The sequence below is a fragment of the Orcinus orca genome, chromosome 2 (genome assembly GCF_937001465.1).
Source record: "Orcinus orca chromosome 2, mOrcOrc1.1, whole genome shotgun sequence".
Lineage (NCBI taxonomy): Eukaryota > Metazoa > Chordata > Mammalia > Artiodactyla > Delphinidae > Orcinus > Orcinus orca.
Window position 1 is genome coordinate 5,592,296 of NC_064560.1, and position 21,566 is coordinate 5,613,861.

The following is a 21,566-nucleotide window of genomic DNA, read 5'->3' on the forward strand; positions in this document are numbered from 1 at the left end:
TGTACTCGAGGCTCTTGAAAGAAGCATACATGGTCCTTTTGCAGGTAATAAAATGGAAAATCCAATTTGCAATTGCAGAAGCAGCCTCTGAGTGACAAATGATCTTCAGGGCAGCGCCGGCCAGAGGGTCACCACTAATCACGGCGCAGGCTGGCTCCCCGTGTGGCCCGGGCCTCCCCAGTGGAGAGGGAGTGGAGGGAATCTGTGTCGGGGAGTCAGCCAGCGTGTCCGCGGATGCTCTGCTTTCTAGCTTATTAGATCCTCTTTGTCACAGTGCTTAATCCTGCCGTCTGATCCTTGTTAGAATGGCACCAGAGCGCCCGTTCAGGCTTCTAATCAAGGAGGTGGGCGAGGGCTCCTAACTAGAGCCAGCGAAGCGTGCGGCAAGTTAGGGCTCCTGCAGCCTGACTGACGGGCTGAGATGCTTCCTGCATGTTATTACCGGAAAGGGAACCCACCTCGGACAGCTGACGGAGGGGCTCAGCTGAGGCCAGAGTAACTTGTTGCTGAGCCCATCGCGGGGACAGGTGTCAGCTTTTCCCACGGGATAATGGCCGAGCTCCACGCGTTATCTTAGCCCTCTTCTGAAATTGCCAGCCTTCAGAGCGAGGTGAGAGAGCCAGAGACACAGAGCCGACTGGCAGGGCCACAGCTGCACAGAAGCAGGTACTGTGTCCTCCACCAGTGACATGAACTCAGGAAACAAAATCAGCACATCCTGTCCCCCCGAGCCTGCTTGTAGCTAGGAAGAGTTGGCGCTGGGTTTGGCTTGTGTGGTTTCCAGCTCTGCCATCTGTAATAGTTGCCTGCTTTAAGGTGTGCTGTGGGCATTAAGCATGGGTTTCATGGTGCTTTGTTAAAAAGAAAAAAAAAAAATTGCACAGTATCAACCACAAAGCTACTGTTTGCTTCCTGCCCCCGCCATCGTTCTTTTCTGTTAGGCTTCCCATTTCTGGTATTCTGTGAAGCACCTGTGAATCTGAAGTCTGACTGATACTAACTCTGGCTTAGGGTTGTTTGATAATAAAATAAATAAATGGGGGAGGGGAGGGTAACTCCTCTCTCCACCCTCCCCTCCCTCAGCTGGGATGTACAGATGAGGTGGAAGTGATAGAAATGAAATTGCTCGTGAAGAGCCTCTGGTCCTTTGTGCGTACCCCAACTTCCAGACATCAGTTGAAGACCCCTTTGCCCCGAAGGGAACGTGTCCAGCTCCCATCCTGCGTTTGCTGCGTGCTCCAGTTAGCAGCTGTCACTTGCCTTCCCCTCTGCCTCTGCTGTCTCCATGGACAGTGCTGAAATAGAGACGTTGCTAGGCATTGACAGATCTCCGGGGGGTTAGAGGCTTCAGACGAGACGGCCCAGGGAACATAGCTGACCTTTCTTGACACCGTTCCCCCAGGTCTGTCCTGCACGTGTGGCAAGCGGGGAGCATCGAAGTTGAGCGCGTTATTCTCAGAGGATGACCGCTAACAAGCCTGCCGGCTTAGTCAGAGGCTGTTACTGAGTGAGCAAGAGGCCGTGTACATTCCAACATGGGTTTGTGGGCTGTTGGTAAGAGCATGCAGGCTCTTCCTCTCTGCGCCTGTATGTAGATCTCAAGGATAATCCATTAAAACCTGCTCATAATGTCGGTACTTTTGGAGTAGTGGGCGAAGCTTGGACCTGGGTGGGAGGAAGCTGGTGATGCAGCCTGGGAAAGAAGAGCGGGTCGTCCAGGCAAACCTGGAATAGCTGAGGCTCATCCTTGAGGTCCTTCCTAGACCCTTTCCCTGGTCCACGTTGCTCTCATATTGACCCAGAGCCCTGAAAATACAACGTGCTGAGAAATCCTCTGTGCTCCCAACATAGCCACCTCCCCTCCCCTTCCCACCCTTCTTCCCCAGAGTTAAAGAATATATATATATATATTCCTGTGATACCCATCTGAACCAGAGGTTAAAAGGAAAACAATCCAGTTGAGTAAATTCGTGGTAATATGTGAATGACAGGGAGTCCTGGAAGCTTGTTCAACAGATACAACTCTACCCACTGGAAATGTAGACCGGAATTTTCATTAGAATAACCAATTTGTTGGGGGATGAAGAGGAAAGCTGTTTAGAGCAGAACCGCCTTTATCAGGGAGATCCCCTTTGCTTAGGAATTGGATATGCTTTCCAGGGCTTTTTTTTTTTTGAAAACATATCTTTTTTCCAAAGGTCTCATGTATTATTTCTTTTCGTAGTTGATTCCATGCTGATGTCAGTGGGCAGGGCCTGGAGGCTGGAAGATGATACTGTGTAAGCGTAGGTTGTCTACGAGGTGAATGTTTTAAGAGACATGCTTTACCTCTAGTGCCTCTGCCTCCAACTTTTTAGTGAATTGCTTACCCCGTGGTTACTGTCACCTGGTAGCTCAGCCATTCCCTCGATGACCATGCTTCCTAAGAATAGTGGGCAGCATAACACACTCTGTGTTTAAAACAGGACACTTCAGAAATACAGACTTGTTTTAAATAGAAGACTTTTTCCAGGAATTTCCATTACATTCATTTTTAGGAAATGTGGAAATAGGACAAGAAGTAATGAGAGAATGATGTGGACGACAGGACATAGAGTATAGAGGAAATGAGAATTATAGTGAAATTTAACCAAGCGATCAGTTTGATTCTCGGGAAGCTGAAAACCCCTTCCTTTCTCCAAGTGAAGATAAAAACAAAATATATAAATGGCAGTCCATTGCCAACAAGGTTACACCCTGGTAGGATACTCAGCTAAACCAAATATGTGCGATGTTTGGATTTCCATTTACCCCAAGCAATTTTCTGACTCATGGTTGAGAGAATAAAGCTCATTAATTTCTCAAGTGATTTAATATCTGACTAATGATGTTTAACCATTAAGATGAGGAAACTGACAATATTGATAATCTTGGAGAGAAATGTATCTGCTCATTTTTGTACTTAACACCAGCAGATTCTAAGTAGCTTTGGAAAGATCATGATGAATTACTTGCTCTCAATATTTAGTAATATCTGCTATCTTTAAAAGCATTTCATGAAATGGTAATCACTTTTATATTGGTCTTTTCTTTCTCCATTATTCTGAATAGTTGCAAGTTCATAGAGGCACACCTCAGAGATATTGTAGTTTGGATTTTAGACCACCACAATAAAGCAAATATCACAATAAACGTGTTCACGCCAGCTTGTTGGTTTCCCAGTACATATAAAAATTATGTTTACACTATACTGTAGTCTGTTAAATGTGCAATAGCGTTATATCTAAAATAACAATGTACATACTTTAATTAAGAAATAATTTATTGCTAGAAAATGCTAACCATCATCTGAGCCTTCAGTGACTTGTAGTAGTGACATCAAAGATCACTGGCCACAGATCACTATAACATATATAATAATAATGAAAAGGATATTGCAAGAATTACAAAAATGTGACACAGAGACACAAAGTAAGCAAATGATGCTGGAAAAATGATACCGGCAGGCTTGTTGGACATCGGGTTGCCACAAACCTTCGCTTTATACGAAATGCAGTATCTGCGAACCACAGTAAAGTGAAGCATGATAAAACAAGTTCCGCCTGTATAACAAAAAGAAGACGGATTCAAGGTATCGATTCTTTTGTTTTAAGAAATGCTACATCATCCTGGTAAACGTTTTCTTTTCATTCCCAAAGCTCGGGTAAGCTAGGAAGTTGATGGGCTTTGTGGATGCTTGCATCCTAGAATATGTTTTCCTTATCCTGAAGTTATCACTTATGACAATATTGGCCGTAGAGCCTGAGAACAGGACAGATATGGCACTTTGGTTGTGTCCTGGGAAGAATAAATTGCTTGGTGTCTTTGCTCAAAAAGCCTTGGACTGTAGACCAGGGGTCTGCAAATGGACTTCCTCCGTACGACTTTTAGGGAAAGGATTTCGGTGAGTCTGCCAAGTAAAGCACATACGGCTCTGCTGTGTCACATCTGTCCCTGTGTCTTTCTTAGGCAAGCAGGTTCCAGGAAGCTCTTTCTCACGCTGCCTTTACCATGTTTAAATATTCCAAACAGAAAAACAGAGAGTCGACTAACCCGTCCATCAACAGGTGGTACCCAGATGCTGGCTGCCTTCATTAACTCATCCTTGGTTGATCTATGTAACCTGATCTATGTAACCTGATCGCTTCACCAAGCATTGTAGGAAAAATAAGAGATTTGGAGTCAGAAGCCTTAGATTCCAGTCCCTACTCTGACATTTTCTGATCTTGGACATATTACTTAATTTCCCCCCAAGTTTCCGTTTCTTTGTCTATAAAGCGATGTCAATTACTGACCTTAGGGATTGTTGGAGAATCAAAGGAGGAAATGCTTTTTACAGGTAATTTGTCAACTGGTAAGGGCTGTACGTGTGTGCGTTTTTACCCTCACCATGTTGATGAGACTCATTTAGTGCTGATTCCGAGGTGTGTTTATAGTACCCGAATGAGGCGATAATCATTCTACTTGGGCAGTATTCTTATCTTTCTTCACTCGTGTCCTGCTTTGATGAAAAGTGGTGGTGATTGGTTCAGGTTTATTTTATTTTATTTTTTGAATTTAATTTTATTTATTTTTTTATACAGCAGGTTCTTATTAGTTATCTATTTTATACATATCAGTGTATACACGTCAATCCCAATCTCCCAATTCATCACACCACCCCCACCCCCACCCCCGCCACTTTCCCGCCTTGGTGTCCGTACGTTTGTTCTCTACATCGTTGTCTATTTCTGCCCTGCAAACCGGTTCATCTGTACCGTTTTTCTAGGTTCCACATGGGTCAGGTTTAGATCAGATTGGACAAGTGGTGATACACACTGTCAAGATGGAATTTGGGGAGGTTCTGCTATTAATGGTTCTCTCGATCTTGGAGGGCCATTGTTGTTTCTGTAGCAAATAACTGGAAAAATGAAGCAAATGCTTCATTTGCAAGAATTTCAAGTTTACTTCCTTCTTACATCTTTACTCCCTCTCTCCTCCCTCCCTCCCTCCCTCCCTCCCTCCCTCCCTCCCTCCCTCCCTCCCTTCCTTCCTTCTTAATTTCTTGGGCCAGTGTACAGTCACTGACATGGCATGTATATCAGTGATGACTTTTGGTAAAACTTTTTAAAAGAAATTAAATGACTCAAAAAATGCTTAAGGTTGTGCTATGATTACTGAGCAGGAATTACTTCTTAGATTTGATTTCTGTTGGTTGGATGACCTTCACCTTTTTTTTTTTCCCCCCTCCTTCTTTTTAGGAAACTTGGATTTAACTGGTCAGAAGCAGATATTCAAAGCAGAGAACAACCCCTGGGTTACCCCCATTGCTGACCAATTCCAGCTTGGTGTGTCCCATGTTTTTGAATACATCCGCTCTGAGACGTACAAATAGTAAGTAGACTATGATTTTCTGAAATAGTTTGGTTTTACAGTTTTTGTAATTATGCCGTTTTTAAAAACCTATCGTGTGATCTTGTCATTGGCGGCACCGAGCTCAAAGCATTTTAAAATTTTATTAATAACCACATGTAATTGTCTCTGTTATTTATAGATTATTTTAAATTGATACTTTCAAAGGGAATTTATACCAATTTTGTTTAGAAATCTCTTAAGGTATTAAATTGGCTGACTATGCATGACACTAAGGAGATTCACCAAATACACGAAGATCAGAACATACTTTTTTCTCCTTTGAATGTAAAGAATAACAAATGTTATGAACAAAATTGTTAAGTGGTTTATTTATAAAATCAGTAGGGAATACTAAGAAGACATCATCCTATTCTTCAGAAGCTTTTACTCTAGTGAGATAATAATCTCTCTAAGAGAAGAGATAAGGCAGAAGACAAGGAGGAGGAATCAGCTAGCTTAAGTCATAGCATCAAAATCTCTCAAGTCCTCCCTCCTGGTCAAGGGCACCTGTGGGGACCCAGCCTTAAAACCAAACTATTCCCACCTCTTTCTTCCTTAGTTTGTCCGGGTTGGAAGGAATTCTACCACCCCCCACCTATCTGTTGTTACTATTAATCTTCTGTCATTATTTCTCCCTCATCCACTCCCCAGCCCCAAATTGAAGTGAGCATTTCTCTCAATGCTTCAGTGACCCCTAACACCAAAATCCCGTCACCGCTAGTTTTAAGCAAATGCAAATGACTTGAAACAATTCGTAGTCAGGTTTAATCTGTTCCTGTGTCTGGTACCAGCTTTTGAGAATTTAATATCCCAACTCTTAGAGAAGACCTAGGAGATCATTAAAAGTTACATTCAGTTTGGAGTCTCCCGTTTTTTGGTATCAGAAATACGCTCCCCCCACAAACTCAGCACAGCTCTCTCGGAATCTGTGTTGGGACAGCAGGTCAGACTTAACTGACGGGGCAGAGTCCTTGCCTCTGAATGGCCAGCTGTGGCTCTGGTAGCACATGTCCCCGTATGCCATGCTCCTGGTTACACATCTGGGACTCCTTATGGTATATTTCCATCTGACAGAATCACAGAGAAGATGAGCTATGAAAGAAGAATGGTGTTCAGGGGAAATAGACTCAAATTGCCAAAATGATGGCGTATCCTCACATGCGAATGCAGCGTAAAGCATGGTTTAGATTTCTTCGAAGATGATACCTTAACATTTTTTTTTTGATACCTTAACATTTATCACATGTCATAAGACTACCTTAAGAGTAAAATGAGAGATGTATAGGCTGTGTGTTGTTTCATGAACTACATAGATATGTGCAATTATTATAGATACATAGTTTTTTAAAAAAAGAATGAACATAGTTCAGCCTTGAAAATTTGTTTAATTATAAAAATGTGTGAAAATATAGTTGCAGATGAACAGTTTATTGTTCATTCGGTTTCTCTTAAATTGTTAATCGTTGCTAGCATTGGCTTTAGTTAAGGCTCTAATTTTTCGTTAGTAAATGGAGGATTATGTAGGGCTTGGTTTGTAGGGTATGGTTTTAGAACACCATTGTATAGGATACCTACAGAAAAATAAATAAGGTCCTGTTATTCTAGAATTGGGGGAAATACTCTGTTGTTTTTTCTGGTTAACAGTTTTTTTAATTTACCATTCACGAATTTAGAATTTACAGAGAATTAGAATACATTGTGTATGAAAGTGCTTCTAATTGTAATTTCATTTGAAAAGATGACATTGTGAATGTGTGGATTTCGTCTTACCTTTGAGTCATTAGGCTATTAATCACCATTATATGCTGTTACAAACTAGTTCCGTTTATTTGAACATCGTTGGGATTCTGGATGAGTGAGTGGTGTGTTGCATTGGTTGAGTTTATTGGTAAGTTATTTGAAAGGGAATCTGTGACATTTTAATCTGTGACATATTTGATGTATATATTCTTGTCTATCTTATTAGCATCTTATATTTAAGGATCAGAGTAAGCGGCTTGCCTATTAGCTTATTTTTTATGTGTTTGTTTTCCTCGTGGAGAATTATCTTTAGTCCAGTTAAATCAACATTAGAAAGCTTAAACAAGCATGGGAGAGCCATTGTCCCCTTTCTGGGGGACCAATCAGTACTCTGTTCGCTGCTTTTAGAAGAGTCTGTGTGAGCCTCTGCTGGGAGAATGCACTTGACATTAAACTCCTGGGGGCAGGGACCTCCTTAAAGTGAATTCCCTTAGAGTTTTCCCCTTCTCTCCTCCTTGGGAAAGAGAAGAATGTGAACCACTTCCTGTATCCCAGCTTTCTGCCCTCCTGTTCTCCCAGTGAAGTAGTTACCTTCATTCCTTGATCAAACATACCAGCAGAAACATGGACTGTGAACTAAGTAAGACACTGCCTCAAGCTCTTCGCCTTTTAGAAAGATGCTTGTACAAAAATGCCACCACTATGTTTCACTGACGTTTTAAATTTAAGGTCCTCTTTTACATGAATAGGTATATGTTAGTATATCCTCATGTAACTAGAACCCAACTTAATTCTTTCATTTTTTTAAGCAGCCCCTTCATAATTAGAGGACTTCTGGTATCCTTCTCAACTCTCTGAATAAAACCCTCTAATTAGCAGATATTTGGCTACTTTTGTAAAGCTGTACATGTGAGGACTTGCAAGGAGGCAATTTATTCGTTACACCTGTATTTTTTTAAACAAGGCCAATGTCTCAATCAGTACCTTAGTCTTAGATCCTTTATTCTGAAACCTGTGGTTTCTAATCTTCACTTCCTTGTTTCTTTTTATATAAGTCACATACATCCCTAACAATGAAAAAATCCTTTTTTTAATATTGATCTTTAGCCTGTCATAAAAGCATATTTTTATTTAGTTAGTTTTTAGATATTTATTTATTTATTTATTTTTGGCTGCGATGGGTCTTCGTTGCTGTGCGTGGGCTTCTCATTGCAGTGGCTTCTCTTGTTGTGGAGCACGGGCTCCAGGCGCACGGTCTTCAGTAGTTGTGGCACACAGGCTCAGTAGTTGTGGCTCACGGGTTCTAGCGTGCAGGCCCAGTAGCTGTGGCACACGGGCTTAGTTGCTCCGCAGCATGTGGAATCTTCCCCGACCAGGGCTCGAACCCATGTCCCCTGCATTGGCAGGCCGACTCTTAACCACTGCGCCACCAGGGAAGCCCATAAAAGCATATTTTAAATTTTTATTCTGGCACTTAAAATACCAGTGAGTCTCCTTCCTCTTTTTTCTTTTTAACCAATCGACCCATTACCTAAATGAGAGCATTGAGAACTCACCAGCGCATTTTATATCCTTTCATGTCCATGGTTGAAGTTCAAGGTGACCTTCCTGTGCTAAGCACATCCTGAGAGGCCTTCCAAGTCCCGAGCAGCGACAGGCAGGAAAGATGGATGATCTGATTTCCAGACTCTAACGGACTCCAGGAGGAGACGTGGATGTTTGAAACAAAACAGGGAAGCCGGTGTTCAGGAAGAATTAAAATACTTGGCAGTGATTTAAGCTGATGAGGATGAAGCAGGAGGGGATGTGGGCAGGTGTGGCTGGGAGGATGCCAAGGTGCGATTCTTCAGGAGATTGTTCTTTTGAGTACATTCGGGGCATTCATCACATCCTCATCGTTCCTCAGATGGAGGTTGCTCTTTGTTCGTTTATGGTACTTTCAGCAAAGGGAACATATTGGCTGGTGTCGTCGCTTTGCCCGCTCATTGTCACTTATTCCCTCTGTTAAAATAATTTGCTCCGGGCTTCCCTGGTGGTGCAGTGGTTGAGAGTCCGCCTGCCGACGCAGGGGACACGGGTTCGAGCCCTGGTCTGGGAAGATCCCACATGCCGCGGAGCGGCTGGGCCCGTGAGCCATGGCCGCTGAGCCTGCGTGTCTGGAGCTTGTGCTCCGCAACAAGAGACGCTGCGATAGTGAGAAGCCCGCGCACCGCGATGAACAGTGGCCCCTGCTCGCCGCAACTGGAGAAAGCCTCGCACAGAAACGAAGAGCCGATGCAGCCAAAAATAAATAAGTAAATAAATTGATTTAAAATAATAATAATAATTTGCTCCGTCTGGTGTTGAGGATCAACCCCTACAGGTGCGTTAGCGTTTTCGGGCTGTTGTTGAGTAACTTCTTCTAGGCAGAATTATGATGGGATAGTCACCGCTTGTTAAGTTTCCAGAAGGCAGATTTTTTTTTTTGTCCCCGGGAGAAGTCGGATTGGAGTCAGGATCCTTGACAAGATGCTTTGTGAAAGGGAGTAACTCGCACTTTGCACATTTCCATCAAGGAAGGTGGATAGAAACCGCAAGCCATTTTAAAAACTGACACGTTAACTCTTAACAAAAGAAGAGGTTTGACAAATGTTAAGCTGAAAATGTGTCGGTTGAAAGCGACGTTTGGAAAACAGGCTTCCTCATGAAGGCTGCAATTTGTAAGGCATGGCAGTCCTAAAGCCTCATCTCCAGCCTGGCATGACTCAAAAGGGGCTCCCCCATCATTTCCCCTGTCTTGTGACTTTCTTTGCACACCAGAGAAAGGTGCCACGCTCACTTGCTTTTCTGTTTCGGTTTTTAGTCTTAAATGAAGATGTTCCTACTATTATTAATATTACTTAACAGAAACATTTTAACTAAGCAGTGTTGGGTGAGTGGTGAGCACTGATGGGAAAAATGCTAGCAATTTCTCCTGCCTGGAAGTCTAGCAAAATAAATCATCCTGTCGAGCTGGCTTGTGAGGAGGAATAAGTGCTTTGATTCTGCTGCATATGGTTTCTCAGGCTGTTTTACTCGTAGAATTAAAATGAAGTGATGTTTCCTTGTTTTCTGCAGTATGGGCAAACCTATTAGAGGCTGGAATGGGCATACATGGGCTTTATTAAATAACTACTATATCCCCTAGTGGCTGCTGACTCAGAAGATCCTTAAGTAACAGATATATCTGGTCTACCAAAAGGCTAAAGAATTTCCAACTTTATAAGTGATCCCATTTATTGAAGACAGCCCTTTGCAGAAGGAAATCCTGTCTAACAAAACTCCTTAAACCTTATCTTTCTGGTGAAGTATAACTGGATGCACAGAACGAGCATGGCTTTATAAGTATCACAGAAGGCTGGAGGAGCCGGGTTCATCTGCCCGGACCTTGCTAGCAGTTAGTGAATTTTTTACGTAGTGACAGTAGGTGTGCAAGATGACAGAGACTTTGCTCTTTCATCACTGTATCCGAAAATAGCTCCAGGTAAGCCAGAGAAACACAGTATTTCTTTATAGTAGACATGAAAAAGAAGAACCAATTTTTCCTAAAGCTTTCGACATAAAGATTGCTTTTATTTTTAAAAGTTGACTGTGTACTGTGCTCCTGCTAATTTATATTTCCTTTATAGATGCTACATGTGTATATTGCGGTTCTTTCTTTAAGTTAATAAATGTATTCTCACGTTTCCTCCATAATACAAAATATGATTCACACTTTTGACATCTCTGCACCTATTTGCATACACGTGTGCTGCATTTAACGAACCTTGCTATGAAATATCAAAGAGAAAAGGGAAACCCATAAAATATGTTGTATATCGGCTAGTATTGTGTCATACCCCTCATTTCATGTTCACTTTAAATGATAACACTTACATAGCATTCCTTTTTCTCCAGATAGTATGTTACCAGCGTAAGGAGTTGACGAATGTTAATTCCACTGAATAGATGTAAGTCACGATGGGACATAATAACAGCGTTGATCTTTGACTTGGTCCCTCACCTGTTTTCTTTGTGTGGCCAGGAGACATTAATTGCCCTGGTAAATTAATCCTTCCCCTCTTAAGGGAACAAGAGGAAGGCAGACTGTTTGAGGAAGAGTGCATAACAGTCCTCTCTGCCAAATATTTTGGTAGATTGCTTAATGTAATTTACAGTTAAAAGGAGTTTTTCTTTTCCGCTTTTTACTTGCTTAGCACTGTTATTCAGCTGGACTTCAGAGGTCATCAGTATTTTTCCTTTTTCTTAGTGCATGTTCATCCTTTCGTCAATACGTAGAGTTTTTACATGCCTTTTAAAGCTTTACTTTCCTATAATTTGTTAGCCCATTCAAAACAGTTCAGTTTTTTAAGTGGGCGGTGCTTCCCATTTGACATTTCCAGCGTACCTGGAGTCTGGGAGGGTGGCAGTAGGGAACTTGCACCCCCTAAACCTATAAAGGTCAAAGGTAAACTCTGTCAGGGATTGAAAACCAGCTTCAGGAGGCTAAGCTGGGATTCCTGAAGGCCTCTAGGAAACCCCATCTTTCGCGTATTCTGGAATGTCTTTCACTCTGACGTGCCTTAGATGCAAATGCAGACTTGGGAAGGGCTACCTCACATAGGCACATTCATTCTCTGGTCCTCCAGTGCGGTCACGCCTCAGCCACGCTGTGCTGGGTGAGCTCTGTGAGATCAGGTTTGACCAGTGAGCTGGAACTCTGTCAGTCTTTCTGCATTTTATTCCATGACTAGGGCAGGTATCATTAAAGAGTTGCGAATAGGGCTTCCCTGGTGGCCCAGTGGTTAAAAATCCACCTGCCAATGCAGGGGACACAGGTTCGAGCCCTGGTCCGGGAAGATCCCACATGCCACGGAGCAGCTAAGCCCGTGTGCCACAACTACTGAGCCTGTGCTCTAGAGCCTGCAAGCCACAACTGCTGAGCCTACGTGCCGCAACTACTGAAGCCCGCGCACCTAGAGCCCGTGCTCCACAACAAGAGAAGCCACCGCAGTGAGAAGCCTGCACACCTCAACGAAGAGTAGCCCCTGCTCACCGCAACTAGAGAAAGCCTGCGTGCAGTGACGAAGACCCAAGGCGGCCAAAAATAAATAAATAAATTTATTTAAAAATAAAAGTAGGCCTTGTACTAAAGTAAAGAGTTGCAAATAAATTTAGATGGGCAAATGGGAAAGATCACAGCCGCGCCATCAAAGGGAGAAGAGTGTTGTTTACTCTGAACCTCACCCTACAAGAGGTTTGTACATGTGATTTTAAAGAGCAAGACAGTCATGTCTCTCTTCCCCCCACTGTTTATCTCCTCTTTCCTTGTATGTCGGCTCTGAAGCGTGCATTCAGCCTGTGTTATACATCATGTAATGTATGATGCATTACAGTATCCATTTAAGGTAGATGGAATATAGATAATTGGTCCCTCTTGACAGAAGGAAAACAGACGTAGTCTAGACTCCATCTACTCTCTGGAAAAGAAATGTGTCAGGTTACTTCCTCTTCCGAAAGAGCTATTTTGAGTTCCATTTTTAGCTGATACTCACTTGAAATAATCCTATCGAACTGTTGAATATTGACCTACTCAAAGACATGGTCCGCCCTACATATTGATAACCTTTGTTAACTCCCAGCAGTGTTCAGGTTCAATGCTGGATGCTTTCTGTCCAGCTAAGATGAGTTATTGCCTGCCTTTGCTGTTTCTATTTGAGAGAGAAATTAGTAAGTAGTACTTTATAATCAAACGAAAGTGTCTGGTTTCTGTTCTCTACACGGTAATATCTTGTTTTATTACGTGCTGTCATTTTATTGAGCTCTGGTCTCGTATTCTGGTCAGGCATTGTTGGAGGTTTTGTTTTTTGTTTTTTGTAATTTTTGGCAATAAAAGTTTCTCCTATAATGTCTTAGAATGCATTTAGAATGTGTTTAGAATGCATAATCTTATGAAGAGCATTTTAGTCAACTTTATTAGATAGAAAGGGTAAATGTGAGTTTTGTGTCCACTGGCCTTTATTGATGCCCAATTTGTTCGTCAACCGTTAAGGAAATAACTCCAGATTTTGTTCTGTTGTGTTTGTATATCATCTCATATGTATTTTTTAAGACGCACGTTGTAAAAAGTTTGGGGTCAAGAAAATACTGTTTTCCACTATCATAGTTAATTTTTAAATAGTCTCATTTGGAACCCATACAGTTTTATCACCTTCACAATGTACATACTTTTTTTTCTCCATCCAATTAGTGTTTGTTTAGAAAATAAATAAATTATTATTGAGGTTTTGGTTACTTTACTTAGCAAGGTTACTAAATAAACGCCCTGCTTTTTTTTTTCCCTTGCTGCTACCTAATTTAGTCTAATTTCGGTTTTTTAAGCCACCCCGCAGAAATTTAGTATCTGACAGTTCTAGAACTCCAAGATCAAGGTGTGAGAGAGGTTGGTTTTTTCCGAGGGCTGTCGGGGAAGCATCTCTTCCAGGCCTTTCTCCGTGGATTACAGATGGCCGTCTTCTCCCTTTGTCTTTACATTATCATCCCTGGAAGTGTCTGTTTCTGTGTCCAAATTCCCCCTTTCTATAAGGACGCCAGTCATATTGGATTGGGGCCCACCCTGATGACCTCACTTTAATTTGATTACCCCACTAAGACCCTAGTACCTTTCAGATACGGTCACATTCTGAGTTACCAAGGGTGAGAACTTCAACATGAATTTTTTTGGGGAAAATTCAGCCCCTAACACTGTTGTTACCCCAGTGCACTCAGATCACCCCGTCTTTCCTCTCTTCTCCCATAGCCTCCCGCAACCTGGGGGGCAAATTCTGTTGATTCGTAAATGTGTTGAAATTACTCTGGAAGGTTTAATCCACCTCTCCGCAGTCCCTCCACCATGTCTTTCTTACGCGTTTAGCTTTCAGACTTAAAGGTTCCTTCAAAAAGTGCACATTCACCATTGTTCCGTTTTAGGGACACAAAGGTTAGGCTCTTTTCTTGGCAGATGGGTCAGTGTTTTTAATTTCTAATCATCCCTTAAGAGCGGACTATGTTAAAACAGAAGCTGGTTAGAATTGGAAGATCCCCTGGGAGTGAAAGGCACCTTGCAAAATCTCCTGCTTTGTCGTGGTCAGCTAGAGAATTGAAGAAGGGAGAGTTCCGTAGAGCACCCACCATTGGACCCCGTCGTGTTTCTTTCACGGGAGTCTTATGGCCGGAAGATGCAGCGTGGGGGACCTTTGTGCCACCTGGAAGCTTCTTGCACTGGGACCCCCACTAGTAGGTGTGGAATCTTCCGTCTCTGACTTGGGCCTACATCCTAGCTCTCCATGTCTTGCTCCTGTAAGGTGTGGAGTCAGGAATTTCCTGTTCCACCTTGGGGTTCCAGTCACCACATCTGGAGCCCTTAGGACTTTTCTTCCATTTTCCAAGCTTGTCTCGGGAGGTCTCTGGAGTCTTCCTGGGTGAGACGGAGACTACCAAGAACGGGGCACTGAATTCTCTTCTCGTGTAACTAAAGCTGGTTTGCTTCCCCAGCGTGCAGACAGGCATCAGAGATGGAGAGTGGTTTCACACGACGCACCGTGGCGTAGAGACTCGGTCGTGGGCTCTGCCGGGAGCCGTGAGGAACGGGGAAAACAAAGTCCGTCCTTAGAGCGCCGGCCTTAGAGGTGGTTCCCAGCCCCAGTTCTCTCAATGGCAAAGGACCTCATCATGCTTACTCTCAGCTTCCCCATCTTAAAAGCAAGAGGTTCAAACTAGGTCATCTCTAAGAGTCGTCTCAGCACCGATTTCTAATCCTGAATCCTCTGTTTTTCTGGGAAACATGTTTTTTCGTTTTGTTTTTTTTTCCATGGAAAACCCCTCTTGTTTATTTGATGAAACAAAAATAAAATAAGCTGCATAGGAACAATTTTAAAGTCCAAAGAGACACCAGCTTTGTTTTAAGGCTGCAGTAGCTGACACAGCATCTCCTTGCTACCTTCTCCAGCCTTCTCTGTGGACCAGAGCGATACACTCAGAAGCCTGTTAGCTAACACAGGAGTTTTTGAACACTTTTCCACTGGTCCTTCACCTGCTCATTGCCTGTCGTGCCCGAGGCCTGCAGTATCATTTAAGATTTAAAAGTAAAAGTCTAGAGGGCAGGAGAAAAAAAAAAAATCCACCCCAAACAAAAACCTACCTTAAAGGTTTGGGGGAAAAAACCTTTGTTTCTCTGGGAAACATGTTTTATTGTCTATACCAATTCATTATTTTTTTCAGATTTAGTTTAATTCTTGAATTTGCCCCCCACGTGGATTTCCCTCATTGATTTTTTTTTGTAAAGGCCACGGAAGATGATGATGGCCCTGAATATAAATGGTTACAGGAAAATAGATACAAGATAAAATTACGAGATCCACCTTTTTATTCTATATTTTATGGAATACCTAATATATATTTGGCAGTAACTTATTCGTACACATGAATTCCTGACACTTTCGATCCTTCAGACTTATTAATCAGTGTAGGCAGCACCAGAGCAATTTTATGAGACCTACCAGTCATCAAAAATTTATTAGCAGATAAATCACAGAAACAACGAGCATCTTAATAGGGTAGAGAAAGTGGCATGTAAAGGATCGTTTAAGACTGTGCTTTTTGTTGCTTGTGTGTTAATATTTACAGCCAGTATCTGCGAGCTTACTCATAATTTCATGCAAAGACCCAGCAGGGTGATAGTTATCTTCTGAGGTAAAACCTTTTTTCTTTGTTTTGCTCCAGTAGAATACTGTGTTTGGAGAACACTCAAGGTACGGAAGGTAGGAAAATCATGTTCAATGCTAAGCTCATAGCATTTCTTTTAAAACGGTGTCTACGTTTTCTTCCGAATTTCATCACAGCTGTCATCCAGAGTTAAGACATATCAAGCCTCAGTCCTTTCCTTTGGGACAAAATGGCTAAACTTGAACTCTGAAATGGCATGCGGAAATAGCAGTAGACGATTGCCTTGCTTGGGGATGGGCTCCGTGTGCACCCACCTGGCAACTGTGAGGCACAGGCTGTGTCTGCTGTGTTCCTGGCACTGTCTTTGAAGATATAATGATTCTGATGATATAATAAAAGACTTGGGTCTTCGTCGCGTAAGATGAGCTGCTTGGAGGGGAGTTTTTCTGTCCCTCTAGCCCTGTCCTGAGTGTCCCAGAATCTCACTGTGCTCTGGGACAGGAGGATCATGGCAGTGACCCAGATCACAGCTGAGCTGACACTGGGGAGCCCTGGAAGAGATCCACTGGGAACGAACCCAGAACGACAAGGCCGGGTTACTTCCCATTAAAGATACAGCCTGCTTCCTACCTCAGCTCTCCATAAGTGTGGTTTTCTCTGCCTGGAATGTTCTGTCCTTGTATTGACATACTGAATGCCCAATTATTCTTCAAGTATCATGTTCAGTATTGCTTCCTCAGAGACCTTTTTGCCAAGTGTTTCCCTACTGCCCGTTTACTCTAGGTCCCTTTTACTGTCTTCCTTCTGAGTCTTTTACCTTAGCAGCAATTTTAATAGTAGTAGTAGTAATAATAATAACAACAACAACAATAATAATAAGCAATGACTGTTTACCACGTGACAGGTATTATGCTAAGCTCATTATATATGCTATTCAGCATTTTATAACTCAATACTTATTTCAGTGAATATCTCGTAGATTTGGGGGGAGGGGATAAAAGTGCATGTTTTCTCTCCCTTTAAGAGACTAATCTTTTGGGAAGCAATACTGAAGATTCCCTCATTTCTGAGCTATGCACACGGCACCCTCAGTGTCCTGTATGAATGACCCGTCATCTCATGCAGAGGAGCCTCCGACAGGTTGCCCTGATTTCTGAAAGAAAAAACCATTCTGGAGTCCAGAAGAAACCGTGCTGTCGTTCTCAGCTTCTGCTGGTACAGGGTAAACAAGACTGGAGACATTAAAATGCATCCTCAGCCTGTAATATTAAGGCAAGATTCTTTCTTCGTTTGTGTTGATCTCTCTCTCTTTTTTTTTATAAATTTATTTATTTATTTAGTTATTTTTGGCTGCATTGGGTTTTCATTGCTGCGCACGAACTTCCTCTAGTTGCGGCGAGCGGGGGCTACCCTTCGTTGCGGTGCGCGGGCTTCTCGTTGTGGTGGCTTCTCTTGTTGCGGAGCATGGGTTCTAGGCGCACGGGCTTCAGTAGTTGTGGCACGTGGGCTCTAGAGCACAGGCTCAGTAGTTGTGGCACACGGACTCTAGTTGTGGCTCGCGGGCTCTAGAGCACAGGCTCAGTAGTTGTGGTTCACGGGCTTAGTTGCTCCATGGCATGTGGGATCTTTTGCCCACACGTCTCTCATGTTGGAAATGAAGCAGTTCCTTAACTTCACAGATAAAGGAATTATATTTGAAAAGGAGACCTTCCTCTCTATGAATCCATGGGTCTGCGCCTTCTCTTTGTCCATCAAGGGAGTGTTTTCACGGGGCGTGTGGAGTATGTGATTGTGTTTGTGAATGTCTGGAAGGTAGCTGAGGAGGACAGAGTAAACCGGTACATGTGGTTATTCTGAGGGGGGGGAAGCAAGGAGGGAGGGTACGTTCTTTTCATTTTTCACCCTTTGGTATGTATCAGATGTTCCATTTTGTACATGTATTCACTGTTGAATAGGTTATTTAAAAAAATTTAACCTATAGAAAAAAAAAAGGGACTTCCTGGTGGTCCAGTGGTTAAGACTCTGTGCTTCCACTGCAGGGGCGCGGGTTCCATCCCTGGTCAGGGAGCTAGGGTCCCGCACACGCCACACACAACAACCACAAAGTTAACTAGAGAGCCCGTGAAGTTAAGAAGGAAGAAGCCACAAAGCACGTAGCTGTGTAATTGGTTTTGTCTACTGTACGTCCCCTTTCCACTTGTTTATTTAGATTAAGTGGAATCATCCCTTCTGATCAGTCTCTCTCTAACCAGGTACCCTCAAAACCTTCAAGGTGACATCACCTCTCAAAATGTGTCCTGAGTCTTGGAAAGGGACTCTCTAAATGTGAGCTCGAGAGAAGGGTTCTCACTCCACACAACCACCCTTCCTCTTCCTGGCTGAAGCACTGTGAAATCGTGCCTTGTGTATAACTCCTCTTGGATGATGTCAGCCTGTCCTGCACCCTCGGAAGGATAGGTAACAGTCCAGCCTTCCTGCAGAACCCAACAGGACATGGGAAAAGGGGGTCATTCGCAAAGACGTAGCAAAAGAGAAAGAGGAAAATAAACAAGACGTACTTCTTCATTGAGTTTCTTTAGGTAGGAGCATTTTCCCACCTAAGGTTTTAAGTGATTGAAAGGTAAGCTTTTCTATATTTTTGAGATCTTGAGGGCTTGACATATAGAAGAATGGATGTTGGAAGAACTGATTATGTTAGAGGAAGAGACTGGGCCTCAGGTTTCCATAATATATGAAACATGGGCTTTTTGTTTTAATTCTTCTCTCTTGTTTAATGCTTTTGGCTGTAAGCAGAGATGACGTGTGTGTTTCAGACTGTTTACGTGAGATCAGGAGCATTTTTAATCTGTTCTCATGCATTCTCAATAGAAACTGTGTGAGTGGTGATCTTTTAATAGAATGTCTTGCAACTAGCAAATTTGTTTTGGTACTAAATTCCAGATAATTCCTAAGGAATGTAAATCTTGTCACTAAAAGTTTTTGTTTTAGAAATACTTAACACCTCTCAGATTTTGTTGTTCCGGGAGCCACTGCTTTGGGAAGATCGCTGCTGTTCTCCTTACTTGCTGCAAGTAATAAATCCTTCCTTCTCCTGTTCTTTGGTGTGGTTCTGTCTTTTGACACCCACAAAGAGGCAACCCCCCCCCAAAAAAAGAAAAATACTTAAAATCTCGAAACTACATAATTTTAAGTTTTCTGAGGCCAGACTCTGCTTCATCTTCACAAGTGTAATCAACAAGACAGGGCAACAAGAAAGGTACTGGTCATCAAGCCGATTGAGTAAAAAGATTCTTTTCAAATTTTATAGTGGAACATGGTGAGAAAAGAAATGATGGCATGTGGGGAAGATGCTCCTTCAAGAATGTATCATACAAGATGAGTTTTGGCTTTACTGTGGTTGAAATGCTAAGAATCTTGCCAGCTTTTTCTAGAAAAATTCAGATGCATGATAGAGTCAGATACTTCCAGTATCCCTCATTTTTCTTATACGCACGCACTAACATCCAGGTGGAGCAGTGAGTAGTGACAGAAGTCGTCTCAGTTACGCTAAGGAGAGAGAATTGACATTCATTGACTTCCTGCCGTGTTCCAGGACCTGGTGGGTTCCTTGCAGGCTTCATCTCCCGTGATCTCATGATCCCATGAGATGTAGGTGTTCGCCTTGCTTTCAGATGAGAGAATGAAGAGCCTCAGGTTAGGTAAAATGGCCAATAGTTTACCTGAGTCATAGAGCTAGAAATGAAACTCCATTGACCTGTACACACGGCTATATTTACAATAGATAACCAACAAGGACCTACTGTATAGCTCGGGGAACTCTGCTCAATATACTGTAATAACCTAAATGTAAAAAAAGAATTTGAAAAGAATAGATACATGTATGTGTATAACTGGATCCCTTGGCTGTACACCCGAAACCAGCACAACATTGTTCATCAGCAATGCTCCAATATAAAAGAAAAATTAAAGAAAAATAAGAAGAACACTGTCTTATATTCACCTTGTTGCTCTTGGGTAGCATCAAGGAAGAAGGTAAGGAAATGCTGAGTTTATGCTGAAGTTCTCAAAGGGAAGTCAGTGCATGAGGCTTAAGGGTATGTTCGCAGTCATTCAACTTTTCTGGTTCTTGAATCAAATCAGCCTCCTGTAAAACCATGTCCCCATCCCGTTATCCCCTTCGAGGTCCTGAAGTGGTGTCTCTTTTTACCAGCTATTCAGTCCCTGAAAGCCAACCTTCCTGAATCAACTCTGATTCTGAGTTCGTCCCCTTATGTGGGTGGTTCAGAATGACATACAGATGTGCGTTCCTGCCAGCCACCCTTCTGGTTGCGTGGGTGTGTGTTCATCCACTGAAGGCTGTACGTTTATGTTGTTTTGCACTTGGTCTTCAGTTAGTGCGTCTTCAAGGCTGTGACCTCTCTCAACCATACTTTATACTATTTATCTCTTTGGGCATCTTATGGACTCTGGGCCTTTCTCAGCTCATCTTGTACCAGTGACTGAGATCGGATTGGTGGTACAATCCCTCCCAAGCTTTCTGCGTCCTCTCTTCGTGTCTTTGTTTCTTACTAGTTTTGGTCCAGTCCCAGGTTTTAATTTCTTTGCCCCAACAAAGAATTGAGTCTTCTCCACGGAGTCCTGGTTCCTTTAAGTGGAAAATAGCATTGGAGTCCAAAATCTGAGGCCCAGCAATTCATGTTTTCCAAATAAGCACCAAAGGTAAGGTAGGGTGGCATGAGGTCTGACAGCCACTATAGCGACGAAGCAGAACTATTACCTGGATTCAAAGAGCCAGGTAGTTGTTTCCCATTTACCTGTTTCACTGTTTGTTTTGCCGAGCTGTACATACAAAATCATTCATGTGTTTACGTGGCTAGTGATCCCACATTTGTGTGTCCTCGACTCAAGTGTTTGGAATTAACTGCTAAGTGTGTAAGTTCAGGAAATCTTGTCAGCGTCCCTAGAGCACCTGAAAAGAAAAAAAAAAAATCACCACCTCTTTCCAGGTTTTGTACTGAAGAAACCAAGTGTGTGGGCCACTCAGTAATATAAAGATGTAGATCACCTGATATCTAGATAGAATCTCATTCGATTAAGAGGCAATAACAGTGAAGTAGGGAAAACATACCAATACAGGCCCAACTCAGAGATATTGCAGGTTCAGTTCCAGACCACTGCAATAAAGCAAATATCCCAATAAAGTGAGTCACGAATTTTTGGTTTCCTAGTGTACATAGCAGTTATGTTTACACTCTACTGTAGTCTGTTAAGTGTGCAATAGCATTGTTGCTGTTGCTAGAGAATTAATGTACATACCTTAATTAAAAAATACTCTACTGCTCAAAAATGCTAACCATCACCTGAGCCTTCAGCGAGTTGTGGTAGTAACACCAGAGATCGCTGATCACAGATCCCCGTAACAAGTATGATAATGATGGAAAAGCTTGAAATAGTGTGAGAATTAGCAAAGTGTGACCCAGAGACATGAAACGAGCAAATGCTATTGGGAAAATGGTACCAATAGACTCGCTCGATGCAGGGCTGCCGCAGACCTTCCATTTGTAAAAAGTGCATATGTGAAGGGCAGTAAAGCAAAGCGCAATAAAACGACGTCTCCCTGGGCAGCCTTTTGAGGTTTCGTCCGTTCCCTCTTTATTTTCTTAGGCACTGACATTTGTCTTTTAACACGAATAGCTCTACCCTTATATGCAGTT

The 21,566-nt window shown here is 42.6% G+C and overlaps 1 protein-coding gene across 7 annotated transcripts in view; it reads left to right on the forward strand.

The window, feature by feature from the left end:
- The window catches only part of RSU1 (Ras suppressor protein 1), a 356,102-nt gene that overhangs the window by 100,155 nt on the left and 234,381 nt on the right, over positions 1 to 21,566 (forward strand). For all 7 annotated transcript variants that reach the window (XR_004476192.2, XR_004476194.2, XR_004476195.2 and 4 more), the window contains one exon: positions 5,259 to 5,391. Coding sequence is in view for 2 of the 7 variants with exons in the window: in XM_004278605.3 (XP_004278653.1) it covers positions 5,259 to 5,391 (133 nt within the window). In the remaining 5 variants the exon portion in view is untranslated. The remainder of the gene's footprint in view (positions 1 to 5,258; positions 5,392 to 21,566) is intronic.